At 37.9% G+C, this 14,707-nt stretch overlaps 1 protein-coding gene across 4 annotated transcripts in view; it reads right to left on the bottom strand.

Moving 5' to 3' along the window:
- Positions 1–14,707, bottom strand: part of ARHGAP42 (Rho GTPase activating protein 42) — a 348,023-nt gene that overhangs the window by 92,767 nt on the left and 240,549 nt on the right. For all 4 annotated transcript variants that reach the window (XM_003586932.6, XM_059875064.1, XM_059875065.1 and 1 more), the window contains one exon: positions 6,744–6,845. In XM_003586932.6, the coding sequence (XP_003586980.1) occupies positions 6,744–6,845 (102 nt within the window). The remainder of the gene's footprint in view (positions 1–6,743; positions 6,846–14,707) is intronic.

Consider the following 14,707-nt stretch of genomic DNA (forward strand, 5'->3'; position numbering starts at 1 on the left):
TACTTGGATGCAATCTCAAAAACGACAGAATGATCTCTGTTTGTTTCCAAGGCAAACCATTCAATATCATAGTAATCCAAGTCTATGCCCCAACCAGTAACACTGAAGAAGCTGAAGTTGAATGGTTCTATGAGGACCTCCAAGACCTTTTAGAACTAACACCCAAAAAAGATGTCCTTTTCATTATAGGGGACTGGAATGCAAAAGTAGGAAGTCAAGAAACACCTGAAGTAACAGGCAAATTTGGCCTTGGAGTATGGAATGAAGCAGGGCAAAGACTAATAGAGTTTTGCCAAGAAAATGCACTGGTCATAACAAACACCCTCTTCCAACAACACAAGAGAAGATTCTATACATGGACATCACCAGATGGTCAACACCAAAATCAGATTGATTATATTCCTTGCAGCCAAAGATGGAGAAGCTCTATATAGTCAGCAAAAACAAGACCAGGAGCTGACTGAGGCTCAGACCATGAACTCCTTATTGCCAAATTCAGACTGAAATTGAAGAAAGTAGGGAAAACCACTAGACCATTCAGGTATGACCTAAATCAAATCCCTTATGATTATACAGTGGAAATGGGAAATAGATTTAAGGGCCTAGATCTGATAGATAAGAGTGCCTGATGAGCTATGGAATGAGATTCGTGACATTGTAGAGGAGATAGGGATCAAGACCATCCCCATGGAAAAGAAATGCAAAAAAGAAAAATGGCTGTCTGGGGAAGCCTTACAAATAGCTGTGAAAAGAAGAGAAGCGAAAAGCAAAGGAGAAAAGGAAGGATATAAACATCTGAATGCAGAGTTCCAAAGAATAGCAAGAAGAGATAAGAAAGCCTTCTTCAGCGATCAATTCAAAGAATTAGAGGAAAACAACAGAATGGGAAAGACTAGGGATCTCTTCAAGAAAATCAGAGATACCAAAGGAACATTTCATGCAAAGATGGGCTCGATAAAGGACAGAAATGGTATGGGCCTAACAGAAGCAGAAGATATTAAGAAATGATGGCAAGAATACACAGAAGAACTGTACAAAAAAGATCTTCATGACCCAGATAATCACGATGGTGTGATCACTGACCTAGAGCCAGACATCCTGGAATGTGAAGTCAAGTGGGCCTTAGAAAGCATCACTATGAACAAAGCTAGTGGAGGTGATAGAATTCCAGTTGAGCTATTCCAAATCCTGAAAGATGATGCTGTGAAAGTGCTGCACTCAATATGCCAGCAAATTTGGAAAACTCAGCAGTGGCCACAGGACTGGAAAAGGTCAGTTTTCATTCCAATCCCAAAGAAAGGCAATGCCAAAGAATGCTCAAACTACCGCACAATTGCACTCATCTCACACGCTAGCAAAGTAATGCTTAAAATTCTCCAAGCCAGGCTTCAGCAATACGTGAACCGTGAACTTCCTGATGTTCAAGCTGGTTTTAGAAAAGGCAGAGGAACCAGAGATCAAATTGCCAACATCTGCTCGATCATGGAAAAAGCAAGAGAGTTCCAGAAAAACATCTATTTCTGCTTTATTGACTATGCCAAAGCCTTTGACTGTGTGGATCACAATAAACTGGGGAAAATTCTGAAAGAGATGGGAATACCAGACCACCTGATCTGCCTCTTGAGAAATTTGTGTGCAGGTCAGGAAGCTACAGTTAGAACTGGACATGGAACAACAGACTGGTTCCAAATAGGAAAAGGAGTACGTCAAGGCTGTATATTGTCACCCTGTTTATTTAACTTATATGCAGAGTACATCATGAGAAACTCTGGACTGGAAGAAACACAAGCTGGAATCAAAATTGCCAGGAGAAATATCAATAACCTCAGATATGCAGATGACACCACCTTTATGGCAGAAAGTGAAGAGGAACTAAAAAGCCTCTTGATGAAGGTGAAAGTGGAGAGTGAAAAAGTTGGCTTAAAGTTCAACATTCTGAAAACGAAGATCATGGCATCTGGTCCCATCAGTTCATGGTAAATAGATGGGGAAACAGTGGAAACAGTGTCAGACTTTATTTTTCTGGGCTCCAAAATCACTACAGATGATGACTGCAGCCATGAAATTAAAAGACGCTTACTCCTGGGAAGGAAAGTTATGATCAACCTAGACAGCATATTCAAAAGCAGGGACATTACTTTGCCAACAAAAGTTTGTCTAGTGAAGGCTGTGGTTCTTCCTGTGGTCATGTACGGATGTGAGAGTTGGACTGTGAAGAAGGCTGAGCGCCGACGAATTGATGCTTTTGAACTGTGGTGTTGGAGAAGACTCTTGAGAGTCCCTTGGACTGCAAGGAGATCCAACCAGTCCATTCTGAAGGAGATCAGCCCTGGGATTTCTTTGGAAGGAATGATGCTAAAGCTGAAACTCCAGTACTTTGGCCACCTCATGTGAAGAGCTGACTCATTGGAAAAGAGTCTGATGCTGGGAGGGATTGGCGGCAAGAGGAGAAGGGGACGACAGAGGATGAGATGGCTGGATGGCATCACTGAGTCAATGGATGTGAGTCTGAGTGAACTCCAGGAGTTGGTGATGGACAGGGAGGCCTGGCGTGCTGCGATTCATGGGGTCGCAAAGAGTCGGACACAACTGAGTGACTGATCTGAGTAAGACAAGCTTGAGGATGCAGGTGTGAGAAGCAAAGGGGGAAAAAGTCGAAGATAGTTTTGACACAAGAAATAATATCAAGCATTAACCGAATTAAGGAAGTGAGAAGCAGGGTCAAATTGGAGAAAACTTTCACATGTGTCACTATGGTGTCATAGTAACCCATCAGTGGACAGTGCACAGGTGGTCAGGATGGGAAATATGGTGGGAAACACTCATGTAGTGGGAAACACTCCCTGAGATGTTACAGAGAATATGAAAGGCGTAGAGCCACTGGGGACACAGAGAAGGACAAAAATAGTGGTAAGTAGAACCTGAGGGATTCCCTTCACTCAGGAGGTGGGAGAGGAGAACCTGCTGAAAGCATCTTTACTTACAGATATTAACAGAAACCCAAACTCTTGGCTCCTAAAAGGAACCCCTATACTATTCTCCTAACTATAAAATTAATACATATTCATTACTATATGTTTATTCATTGTTCATTATTAAACAGGGAAATGTAAAGATAATAAATTAACTGCAGCCTCACTATAAATGTTTACAACACACACACAAAAAATTACTTTAAAAGACATGAATAATAGTATATATTCTGGTTTAAATCCTGTTTTTCCACACTTAGGCTAACACATATTTCCAAATATCTTTAAATGCTTTTCCAAATAAAACTTTCACAGTCATATCAATTCTGTTTCTGGCCAAGCTCTATTTGTGTATTTATCCCAATCATTCTTTTGTGCTATTTTGGATGTTTCTAAAATTTTTATTGTGAATAACTCTTGGATCATCATATTTACACAATTTATTTTTTATACTCATTTCTGATCATTTCTTCTGGTCAAATTCCTATCAACAGAAATCATTTCAGCTCTCTTGGACATGTAAGGTTGATTGAAATATGGTCAAATATACCTCAAAAGTTTTTGAATGTTTTCATACTCCCACCAGAAAAGCCAAAGTCTGCTTAGTTACCCATACCTTCACTAACAATTGATATTATCTTTTAATAAATTAATGTGCTGCTACTATTATTAAATTATACTTTAAAAATATATGATATAGAAACTTACAATATTTATTATGGTTTATATTTCTTCTTTGTTGAAATGCCCTTTCATATTCATATCCATTTTTTCCACTAAAACCTTTATCTTTTCCACACTGATTTCCAAAAGCATCTTATACATAGGAGATGGTTATCCTGTGTCATGTTATATAAGTCCCTTAATACTTCATCTTTTAATTTAAGGTCTTTTGAAAGAGACAGATTACTTTCATGCATTTTGGTCTTTTTACATTTCCTTCACATTTCTTTCCTCGTAGTTTATGCTCAGAAAGAAATTATCTATTCACATTTCAAATGTTACTTCTTTTGTCTACTGTAAAGTCCATAATTTTGACAAGTCTGTTTCCAATTCTGTGTACTCCAATGGTCCATCTAACAGATGGCCTTAGAGCTTTACCAACACAAGCTGACCCCTAATTCAGTCCTGGTAATGGGTAGTCAGTCACATTCCATGAGCAAAACGAACAGAGTCAGCTGTGTCAGTGAGAAGACACAGAAGGGTCTTTCTGAGAACAACTTCATAGGCTTGGTGCCGACAGAAGGACCAGAGCTGCTCTGGAAGTGAACAGATGAATTTAATGCTATGTTACAGAATTAAACATGTGCGTAGCAGCTTCTCCCTGTAACAGGTTTGACTCCTGGAAGGACCGAGGAAAAAGTAAAAAACAAACTACATTTTTCCTTTTCTACACTATTTGCTCTGAGGAGTTGCTTTACACCATGTTTGTGTTGTATTTGTATTTGTGTCGTATTCTATCACAGGCTGTGCCTCCTGGAAAAAAGTGTGTGTGTGTGTGTGTGTCTATGTGTGTGGTGGGGCAAATGGAAGATGCTACTAACCATGTTATAGGTTTTTTCTAGCATCCAACTAAATATAAAACCAGAATGAATATTCTATTCCCTCATATCCCAAGGGATTAGGAGCCACTAACAAGTATTAAATATTGAGCTACACTGTCAGGGAAAATAAAGCATAACCTCTAGAGGACTTTACAATTATGATAGAGTTACGAAGTCAAACCAAGCAATCCCTAAGGGAAATCAGTCCTGAATATTCACTGGAAGGACTGATGCTGAGGCTGACGCTCCAACACTTTGGCCACCTGATGAGAAGAGCTGACTCACTAGAAAAGTTTCTGATGCTGGGGAAGATTGAGAAGAAAAGGAGAAGAGAGTGGCAGAGGATGAGATGGTGAGACAGCACCACTGACTCAACGGACCTGAGTGAGAGGGAAATCTGGGAGATGGTGAAGGACAGGGGAGCCTGGTGTGCTGCAGTCCACAGGGCTGCAAAGAGTCAGCCAGCTAAGGGCAGCCTCTCATGTTCACCAAGAATCTGATAAGTCTTCAGAGACTCTATGCATTGCCCTTAATTTTGAGGCAGTCGATTTTTAGAATGTGACTTGGCCTTGGTCTTTGGTACATGATGGTGACAACTGGGGGAGCCTTTCTACAGATGACTTCATTTACATATTGCATTCTCTCTCAGGTTTATTCTAAAGAAATGTTTAAAAGTTTAAATAGACACACATTTAAGGAGTTTAGAAATATGTGAACACAATATTAAAGAACATAGTATACTATATAAGATTAAAAATGTCCATGAAAATTAAAAATATAATTTCTCTTTAATAACAGATTTTTCTCCACTTCACATTAACCCCAAAATCTTTCCATAGGCACCCAACGGTCTATTAAATTATCCTATTTTAATAGCAGGTATTAATAACAAGTTATTTATTATAGTGAAATACAGATCTTTCCAATGTTCAACATTTTAAGTGAGGAAATTCAATTCCCTCTAGGGGAACATAAAAATACAGTAAAAAAGAATCAAGTAACTCTTCCATGACTTTTTGACTGCAGTTCCACTGCACTTGAACTCGTCAAGCATGCCTCATGGCTGAACAAGAAGGTCAGAGAAATAAGAATACGAATAAGTAGGGTGGAGGACCAAGCTGAACTTGAACAACAGTTCAGGAAGGAAGGTGACTTTGCTAGAGGATCAGAATGAGACATTTAAAAGAGTTCAACGATGCAATCCCTAGAAATACAGAGAAGAGATGAAGAAGAGACTGCAGGAGGCTCAGCGCCACGCAAGATTCCCTGGGGCGGGCTGGGGGCAGTGATAGCTGCCGGTGCTCAACAAGTCCCGGTTCAGCTCTGAGACACACTGCTGTATGCTGGGGAAAGTGTGCATGGTGAAAGACAACAGAGCCATTTAGAAAAACAAACAAAACATATACTATCACTAGAGCTGAAACTGCATCACTCCTCAGTAAGAGTTTTCTATCTGGCTAACTATAGTTAAAACACTACCAATGAGAAGAGCAAATTTTCAGGAAAAAAGGAAGAAATATTCCTTGTATGAGAATACTGTCCACATTAGTAAAATATTTCTGTTGACTTGTTTAAATTGACAAAAAATAATGAAGATTTCAAAACATGTAACTGTATATCTTTTTTCCCTTAATGCTGATGTAACAATTGAAGAACAGATATTTTTAACTTAATATAAATGTTACACCATGAATTTGGTAGGTCTTGCTATTTAGAATGGCTTTCTAGGTGGCTCAGTGATAAAGGATCACCCTGCAAAATAGGAGACTCAGGTTCAATCCCTGGGTTGGGAAGATCTCCCAGAGAAGGAAATGACAACCCACAGCAAGATTCTTGCCTGGGAGATCCCGTGGACAGAGGAGCCTGGTGTGCTTCAGTCCATAGGGTCATGTAGGAGTAGGGCATGACTTCGTGACCAAACAGCAGCAGCAGTTATTTAAAATATGCCCAACAAGAAGAAAAAGAAATAGCCTTGTTTCACTCTTTTTCATTATTGAAGGAAATACTAACCTTTCTCTTGGAACTGTTCATTTTAAATGTCACAAAGCACGTAAAATGCTCAGCACCACGCCTGTCTATCTATACCAAATGCTCAATTAGCTTAAATATTCTTATTATCATTATTTTATTAAACAGGAGCAGATTCTGAGATAATGTCTACTTCTGGAATCTGGGCTTCACATGACAATGCTAATGCTCTCTTCACACTTCAACTGGAAAAACTTACCTCTTGCAAATGAGATTCCTTTTTCTTTGCAGACAAATTTAAATGTTTGTCAAGAATGGAATAGTATTTTTCACTCTCTTTGTCGAATTTCTTCTTTCCGTCCTAGGAGATCACAAAAACAACAAAACATTCAAATCAGAGAATCAAGATAACCTTGATTTCCATCATTCCCGTCAAGCGTCCAATAAAATTATTTGATAAAGATTCAGTGAGCTTCAACTATGTGGAAAACTTGATGAAGTAGGAAGAAGGGTATGAAACAAAATCATCTGAGTATGTATTCTGCTCTCAAAGAAGTTCATAGAACTATAGTATGGAGGGGGCAGGCTGCCTACAGTAGAATCCCTTTGAGCACTCTATAACTGATTCTCAAGACATTTTGACTTAGAAGTCTGGGACATAGCCAAGAGAAAAATGTCTCTTTTAGGCTTTTTTGGTGATTCAGATAAGTTAATATACAAACAGTTTAGAGACCACTCACAAACTCTTTGCAAGGAATCATAATATTTCCCAAGTCAAAAAAAAGATGCTTGATATTTCAAACAAGTCATTCTCATTTTTTTAAGTAGAATAAATTTTTATGGGCTTTCCAGGTGGCTCACTGGTGAAGACTCCACCTGCCAATGCAGGAGACACAGGTTCGATAATTCCTGAATTGGGAAGATCCTCTGGAGAAGGAAATGGCAGCCCGCTCTAGTATTCTTGTCTGGGGAATCCCATGGACAGAGGAGCCTGGTGGGCTGTAGTCCATGCGGTGGCAAAAGAGGTGGACATGACTCAGTGACTAAACAACAACAATTCTTTTATAGAGAAGGGGGGATGGGGAGGGGCTATTATAAACAAAAAGTCCACTGGAGGAAATTGGGAGTTTGAAGCATAGTGGCTTTTCAAGGGTTTAATTTGACAGTTTCACATTGGCTGAGCTGTTCAAACAGCACATTCGTGATAAAAAGGAAAATAAATCTTCACAAACTGGTGGTGTGAAATCATTAGACCAGTTCAAAGTCAAATCAAAAGGATTAGAATCACCTGTATCATGCACTCAACATAACTTAATCACTGACCTTTGCAATGCCTAAAATGACATTGTCTTATGGGTTCAGCTGTAACCAGGCTGGCCCTTTGTTGGAAGAGAATACCTTTCCCCTAAGGCATACTTCTATAGAAATGCAAACAGAATACAGTTCTAAAGAGAACAAGGCATGCCTAGACATATGATCTTCTCCAACTATAATTATGTTATCCACCAGGTATGTTTTTTCCATTTATGAGTCCATATGAAATAAATACTACATGACCACAGTCATAAATTTCACTGGCCAAAGAAGTACTACTCCTTCCTTTTATCTCAGTGTTTCTTGATGTGCAATGTCTGGACCACATTAATCAAAGTTAAGTATTTTAAAGGTTACTCAAAATGTAGATTCCTATTTCCTTCATGTAGAGATTCAGACAGGTCTCTTTAACAAGCTCTGTGATTATTATGGATAATGGTTTTCATTTATTTGAATCAGTAAATATTTGGAAGAGATTAATTAAAAATAACGGGGGAATGGATGGATGAGGAGAGGAGGAGAGACTCTGGGAGGAAGCGGGGAAAAGAGAAGACAAGCAGGCCTCTGGTTTGTCTGTCTCACAATTCAGGTTGTCAGATCCAGACTAACACATGAAGGTATTCTATTCTGATCCAGTAAAACTCTAAACTTTTATCCACTCAATTATATTTCCAGGAACCCATCATGCTCTAGTTGCATGGATGGAAGTTTAGAAACTTAACTGGTAAAGTTGCATTGAATGAAAAGAACAAGAAGGGTTCTGCTGTAAACGTTCTAGACCTTTGAAGAAGTGCGGGAATGTTTGTGCATTGCTGTATTATACCTGTAAATAAGGCAGGGGAGTCACATCTTCAAAGGATTTTTATCATTTAAGGAGAAAATGTGGCTCTACTAGGCGAAACACAATTGGAAAATACCAAGTGGCATTCCCATCCAAAAAAGGGGTCGGTGGAGGAACTCGCACAACAAAATGTGGCGGAGAGGAGCCAAAAAGGTTCAGGACGGGAGGCGCTTGTCCCTCCGCTGTTGAAACAGATACCGGAGTGAACATTCCATTGTCTACTCCTCAATCTGGCATTTTATGCCCACAGCTGACCTGCTCAAGCAATCTTTCCAAAAGCCTCTCTCATTAGCCATTCTGAGCACCTGTTCTTTTTTCTCTACAGACTATAAATATAAATGCTTATTTCTTCTAAGAGCCACACCTTCAAGTTAGAGCTACTCTTAGCATCCAGTTTAAACAGACCTCATTCACAAGTCCGCTTCACCAGTTTCCTCTGCTTTGTAACCATTCATCTAATTTTATAAATGGATCTCTTACTGTGTTCAAGCCCTACACTGCAGCAGGGAAATGCATATCCTAAATTTACATCATTCATATATATATATATATATATATATATATATATATATATATCCCATGCTTCTTAAAATTTTGAGAGAGTGCTCAATAAATATTTAATGAACATGCAAAATTATTCCTCTTGTAACAGTGGGCATTACAGTCCCTCACAAACATTCCATTTGATCAAAAAACCGATATCCATGATACAGGGGGCGATTCTGTACAAATGGCCTCAATTCAATCCCTGTGATACAAGAGCACTGTAGGGGGCGGGGGGCCACCAGCTGCCTTAGAGATGAGTACGGGAAACTGACTCACTGTCATCTTACAATAGGGGGCTTAAAATTTCTCACTGTGCGCAGAAGAAACGAGGTGGGGGAGAAGGGAGCACAGCTGTGGCAACTACACTTGCATCTTTGTTTTTCAGCGTTTGCTGGCATTTTTGGAAACGTTAACTCAGTGCCAACATACCAGCATTCCTGGCAATACAAAAATCATTCCCAGAAGAACTTCCTGGACTCCTAATCAAACCCTGGCCCTTCACACCACCAGGCCAACAAAAGAGATCTACTCAAAGGTTCCAATGATGCAGATAACACAAACACATTCAGTTCTAGTATAAAATTAAAGCACTGAACTGAAAGAGGAGGGCACATGAAGGACAACTATAGTCTAGGGAACCATATTCTTGAAAACAAAGAGCACTTTTTGTGACTCACATCTATCCCCAAAAGCCATGATTTACTCTCATGTAAGTCAGGTCCTATTTGGTTTTAGTAACTTAATACCACACAGCTATCGATTGTCTACTATGTACTTGTGGATATCAAGCTAAGAATTTTCTCCAAAACCAGTGCTGCAGAAAGAAGGGAAAATAATGCATGAATCTTTACGCTAAACACTACATGTGATTACTGACTGAAATGGATGGGGAAACAGTGGAAACAGTGTCAGACTTTATTTTTCTGGGCTCCAAAATCACTGCAGATGGTGACTGCAGCCATGAAATTAAAAGACGCTTACTCCTTGGAAGGAAAGTTATGACAAACCTAGATAGCATATTCAAAAGCAGAGACATTACTTTGCCAACAAAGGTCCGTCTAGTCAAGGCTATGGTTTTTCCTGTGGTCATGTACGGATATGAGAGTTGGACTGTGAAGAAGGCTGAGCGCCGAAGAATTGATGCTTTTGAACTGTGGTGCTGGAGAAGACTCTTGAGAGTCCCTTGGACTGCAAGGAGATCCAACCAGTCCATTCTGAAGGAGATCAGCCCTGGGATTTCTTTGGAAGGAGTGATGCTGAAGCTGAAACTCCAGTACTTTGGCCACCTCATGCAAAGAGTTGACTCATTGGAAAAGACTCTGATGCTGCGAGGGATTGGGCGCAGGAGGAGAAGGGGACAACAGAGGATGAGATGGCTGGATGGCATCACTGACTCGATGGATGTGAGTCTCAATGAACTATGGGAGTTGGTGATGGACAGGAAGGCCTGGCGTGCTGCAATTCATGGGGTCGCAAAGAGTCGGACACGACTGAGCGACTGATCTGATCTGATGTTATAATGGTATGGTATAATGGTTTTCTGTAGATCCACAATAAGTGCATCTGAACCAGGTAGTCATGTACAATGAGGTCATATATATGTGTGATATGTTTATATGTGCATATTTTTAAATCTTTAAAAAATGCCATCAAAAATGGCAAGTTAATCCCCAAACCCAATTATAGTGGCAAATGTGTAAGATAAGTTCAAGGTCTGTAATCAACTTGTGTTCCAAGCTACACTGTATTTACTCTGATCACATGATCACATTATTATTTAGCATATAAGATTAGCAACTGAGGTTATGTTGCACTTTCATCATATCCCCTGAGCTAAGGAATGGGGAAAAAACTCCAAGTGTCAGTCTTAAAGTTGTGATATATAACAAACAAATAGGCAAAAAATAAGTCAAAATACTCATATAAACAATATGTCTATCACAAATTATACACAAATGTTAAATATAAGGCCAAATCAACACCTTCTATTGACCACAAGAGAGTACCAAAGGAAATAGACTCTACCACAATACCTAAAAAGTCAGATATATTTCAAGCTTTATCCAATTGTTTTTTCTCTATAAAACACAACTGCAAAACTTTGTTTAAACAACTATTTTAGCAACCTTTATCTTAACATTATCATGATCAATTTTTTTTAAGTAGAGGCAATGAAAAAATATTTTCTATATTTCTTTTAATGAAGCACACATTTAGGATTTATGCATCCAATTTTTAAGACAATTTCAAAGTTATAAATGAAACACAGGATATTGCAAAGTTTCCCATGCAACTATTTATGCTACCATGTTAGTATAACCATTAGCTAAATAAGCACTAAGCATATATTTTTAAAATCCTTTTAAGTGAGTGCACAGTAGCAGAAATAGTAATAATAAATACCGATAAATTTCTATTTCACAAATGCATAATTCTTATAAACTGGCACTGTGCTAGGCATTGAGAGGACAAGATACAGCCCTAACTACCAGTCTTGGCTAGACTTCCTCCTTCTCTGATAGTGGGATTTCCTCACCGCTTGGAAGAGTGACCTAGGGTGACATCATAATTTTTAAGTCTCAGAAAGAACAGCTGCTTAGATATTTCTTAGACCCAAGAGATTCCTGGTGTCCAGAAACTCAGGTTGTTGAGACCCTTAATACAGCTTTCACAGCAACATCCCAACTGCAGGTGACTGCACCAAACCATTCCCCACCATGTCTGTCCTCCTCAATCTGCTGAAATATAGACATTTCAAAAGGGCTTCCTTCTTCAGAGTTATGCCAATATAATTCACCACATCTTCCCTTTTCCAATTATCTTGCACTACTACCACCAGGTGATCAGATTCCTAAGAGCCAAAGGTTTCGTATTTGCCTATATGAGGAACTCCTACAAAACGGGGCTTCCCTGGTAGCTCAGCTAGTAAAGAATCCACCTGCAATGCGGGAGACCTGGGTTCCATCCCTGGGTTGAGAAGATCCCTTGGAGAAGGGAAAGGCTACCCACTCCAGTATTCTGGCCTGGAGAATTCCATGGACTCTATAGTCCATGGGATCGCAAAGAGTCAGACACGATTGAGTGTCTTTCACTTTCACTCTTAAAAAATGGAAAGATAGAAAAACAAACAGATAAAAATATAGATGAAGGATATGAAGGGATAACCAACAGAAGAGGGAAGTCAAAAGGTTAACAAGCATATAAGGAGTTTTTCGAACTCATTATTAAGAGGAAAGCAAATTAAAATATTGAGATATCACATTATATGTATCAGATATTGGTTGGCAAGAGTTATAAAGGTGAATAACAGATTGAATGCATGTGGAAACATAGGAACTCACATATGGTGGAAACACAAGAACTCATAAAGGGGTACAGGTACAGCCTTTCTAAAGAGAAATGTTGCATTCAACATTTCTAAGTGATATATATGCATGACTTAAAAACAAGCTTCTGGGTGCACATCCCAAAAATATCCTCACAGAAAAGTCCATAAGCAAACCTGAAAGAGGATCCATTTGAAGCAGGAAGATAGCCAGGGTATTTACTGGTGAATAAAAATGCATTAGAAGCATACCACAAAGTGGCAGGCATGAAGTAAATACTACAAATAGATGGATCTTAAAACATAATTCTGAGTGAAAACCACAAAACACAAAATAGGTAAGTAACACAAAATCATTTATGTAAATTGAAGTCATGAATAGAAAAATAATATCAATTTTGTAAGACAAATATATACACATTAAACTTATGAGAATGGTTGCTGTATAAGAAAGAAAATATGAATGAGGTATGAGTGAAAGAATAAAACAAAAGAGTTGTGAACTAAAAAAGAAAAGAGATGAGAAAAGAGAAAAGATAAGAGAATTAGGAGATTAATCAGGAAATCCAACCTCTGACTAACAGAAGTACTGAAAGAAAAATGAAGGGAGGAATTACCAAAAAAAAAAAATTACGAAAATTTCCAGAATAAAAAAAAGTATCCATATTAAAATGACACAATATATACAAAGCACAATAAATGAGAAAATATCTGCAAGATATATCATACACTATTACAAAACCATGATTAAAAACAAAAATCTAAAAACAGAGGTCAAATAAATATCATCAGAAACCAATGAGTTCACAATAACATCACAGGAAGTTATAAAACAAAGGTGCAGTGCCTTTAAAATTCTGAGAAATAATGAATTCCAACTCTGATTTCTATATCCAAATTGTCAATCTAGATTCATGGTAGTATAAAAATATTTACAAACATACAGGGTCTCAAAATTATTAATATCTAAAAATTTGTACTATTTTTCAGAAAGATCCTAAGGTATGTTCTCAACTGAAATGATGGAATCAACCAAAAAAATCAAGACATGAGATCTAGGAAAACAACAGTTCAAAGAGGCAAGGAAAATTTCCAAGAAAATGGTAATATGACCTTCCGTGAAAACAGACAGACAAATAAGCCTATGAACTTTAAAGTAGCAGTTAAGATTAGAGTCCCAGAAGGGATGTGTCTTTAAAAAATCTGGAGAAGATATTCAATGTATACAAATGTATCAAGATGCGTTTTGTAATTACACTAATGCATTTGGGAATAGAGACTTTTATGCAAAATTTAAAGGTAACTATTCACTCTAAAAAAGAAGTCTCCCCCTCCTTTATGTATATATGTGTGTTTATGTATAAGTGAAATAAATGACAGCAATGGTACAAGGACAGGAGGAATTTTGTTACTCTAAAGTATTTACACTGCCTGTGAAACAGTGCAACATTATATCTAAAGTGGATTTGGATTAGTTTTAAATGTACATTTCAAATGTACAAATTTGTAAATGTACAAATGGATGAAATAGGGAAAAAGAGAAAAAAAAGATGAGAAATGGAAAAGAGTGGGAAGCAGAGGAGGAATTTATAATGCCACTTTAGGGCAATCATTAAAAAATGTTTTTAAAAAGTATAATTGATACAGTAAGAAAGCAGAGAAAATGAAATCATATAAAGTACCCAATTAAAATCACAAAAGGCAGAAAATAGTGGAAGAAAAAAATAGGAACAAAGAACAAGGGGAAAAAGTAGAAAACAACAGTAAATATGGTAGATATTAATCCAACTATATCAGTCATCCCTTTGAAAGTGAATGGTCAACATCCACCGATTAAAACACAGACATGGTCATAGTGAATCCAAAAAACAAGACTCAACTACATGTTTTCTATAAGAAACCAACTTGAAATGTAAAGACATATGCATTTAGAGCAAAGAGAGAAAGATAAACTTTGCTAACACTAAAAAAGAGAAAGCAGGAGTAGCTATATTAATGTCAGATAGATCAGATTTCAAAACAATGAAAGTTATTAGAGATAAAGAGGATTACATAATGCTTAAAAGGTCAGTTCTTCAAAGACAATAATAATTCTTAATATGCATACATCAATGTGTAAGCAGAGCATAAGAGCAGAGCATCAAATATGTGAGGGAAAGACTGACAGAACTTCAAGGAGAAATAGGTAAATCCACTG

Source organism: Bos taurus, chromosome 15 (assembly GCF_002263795.3).
Source record: "Bos taurus isolate L1 Dominette 01449 registration number 42190680 breed Hereford chromosome 15, ARS-UCD2.0, whole genome shotgun sequence".
NCBI classification, from domain to species: Eukaryota; Metazoa; Chordata; class Mammalia; order Artiodactyla; family Bovidae; genus Bos; species Bos taurus.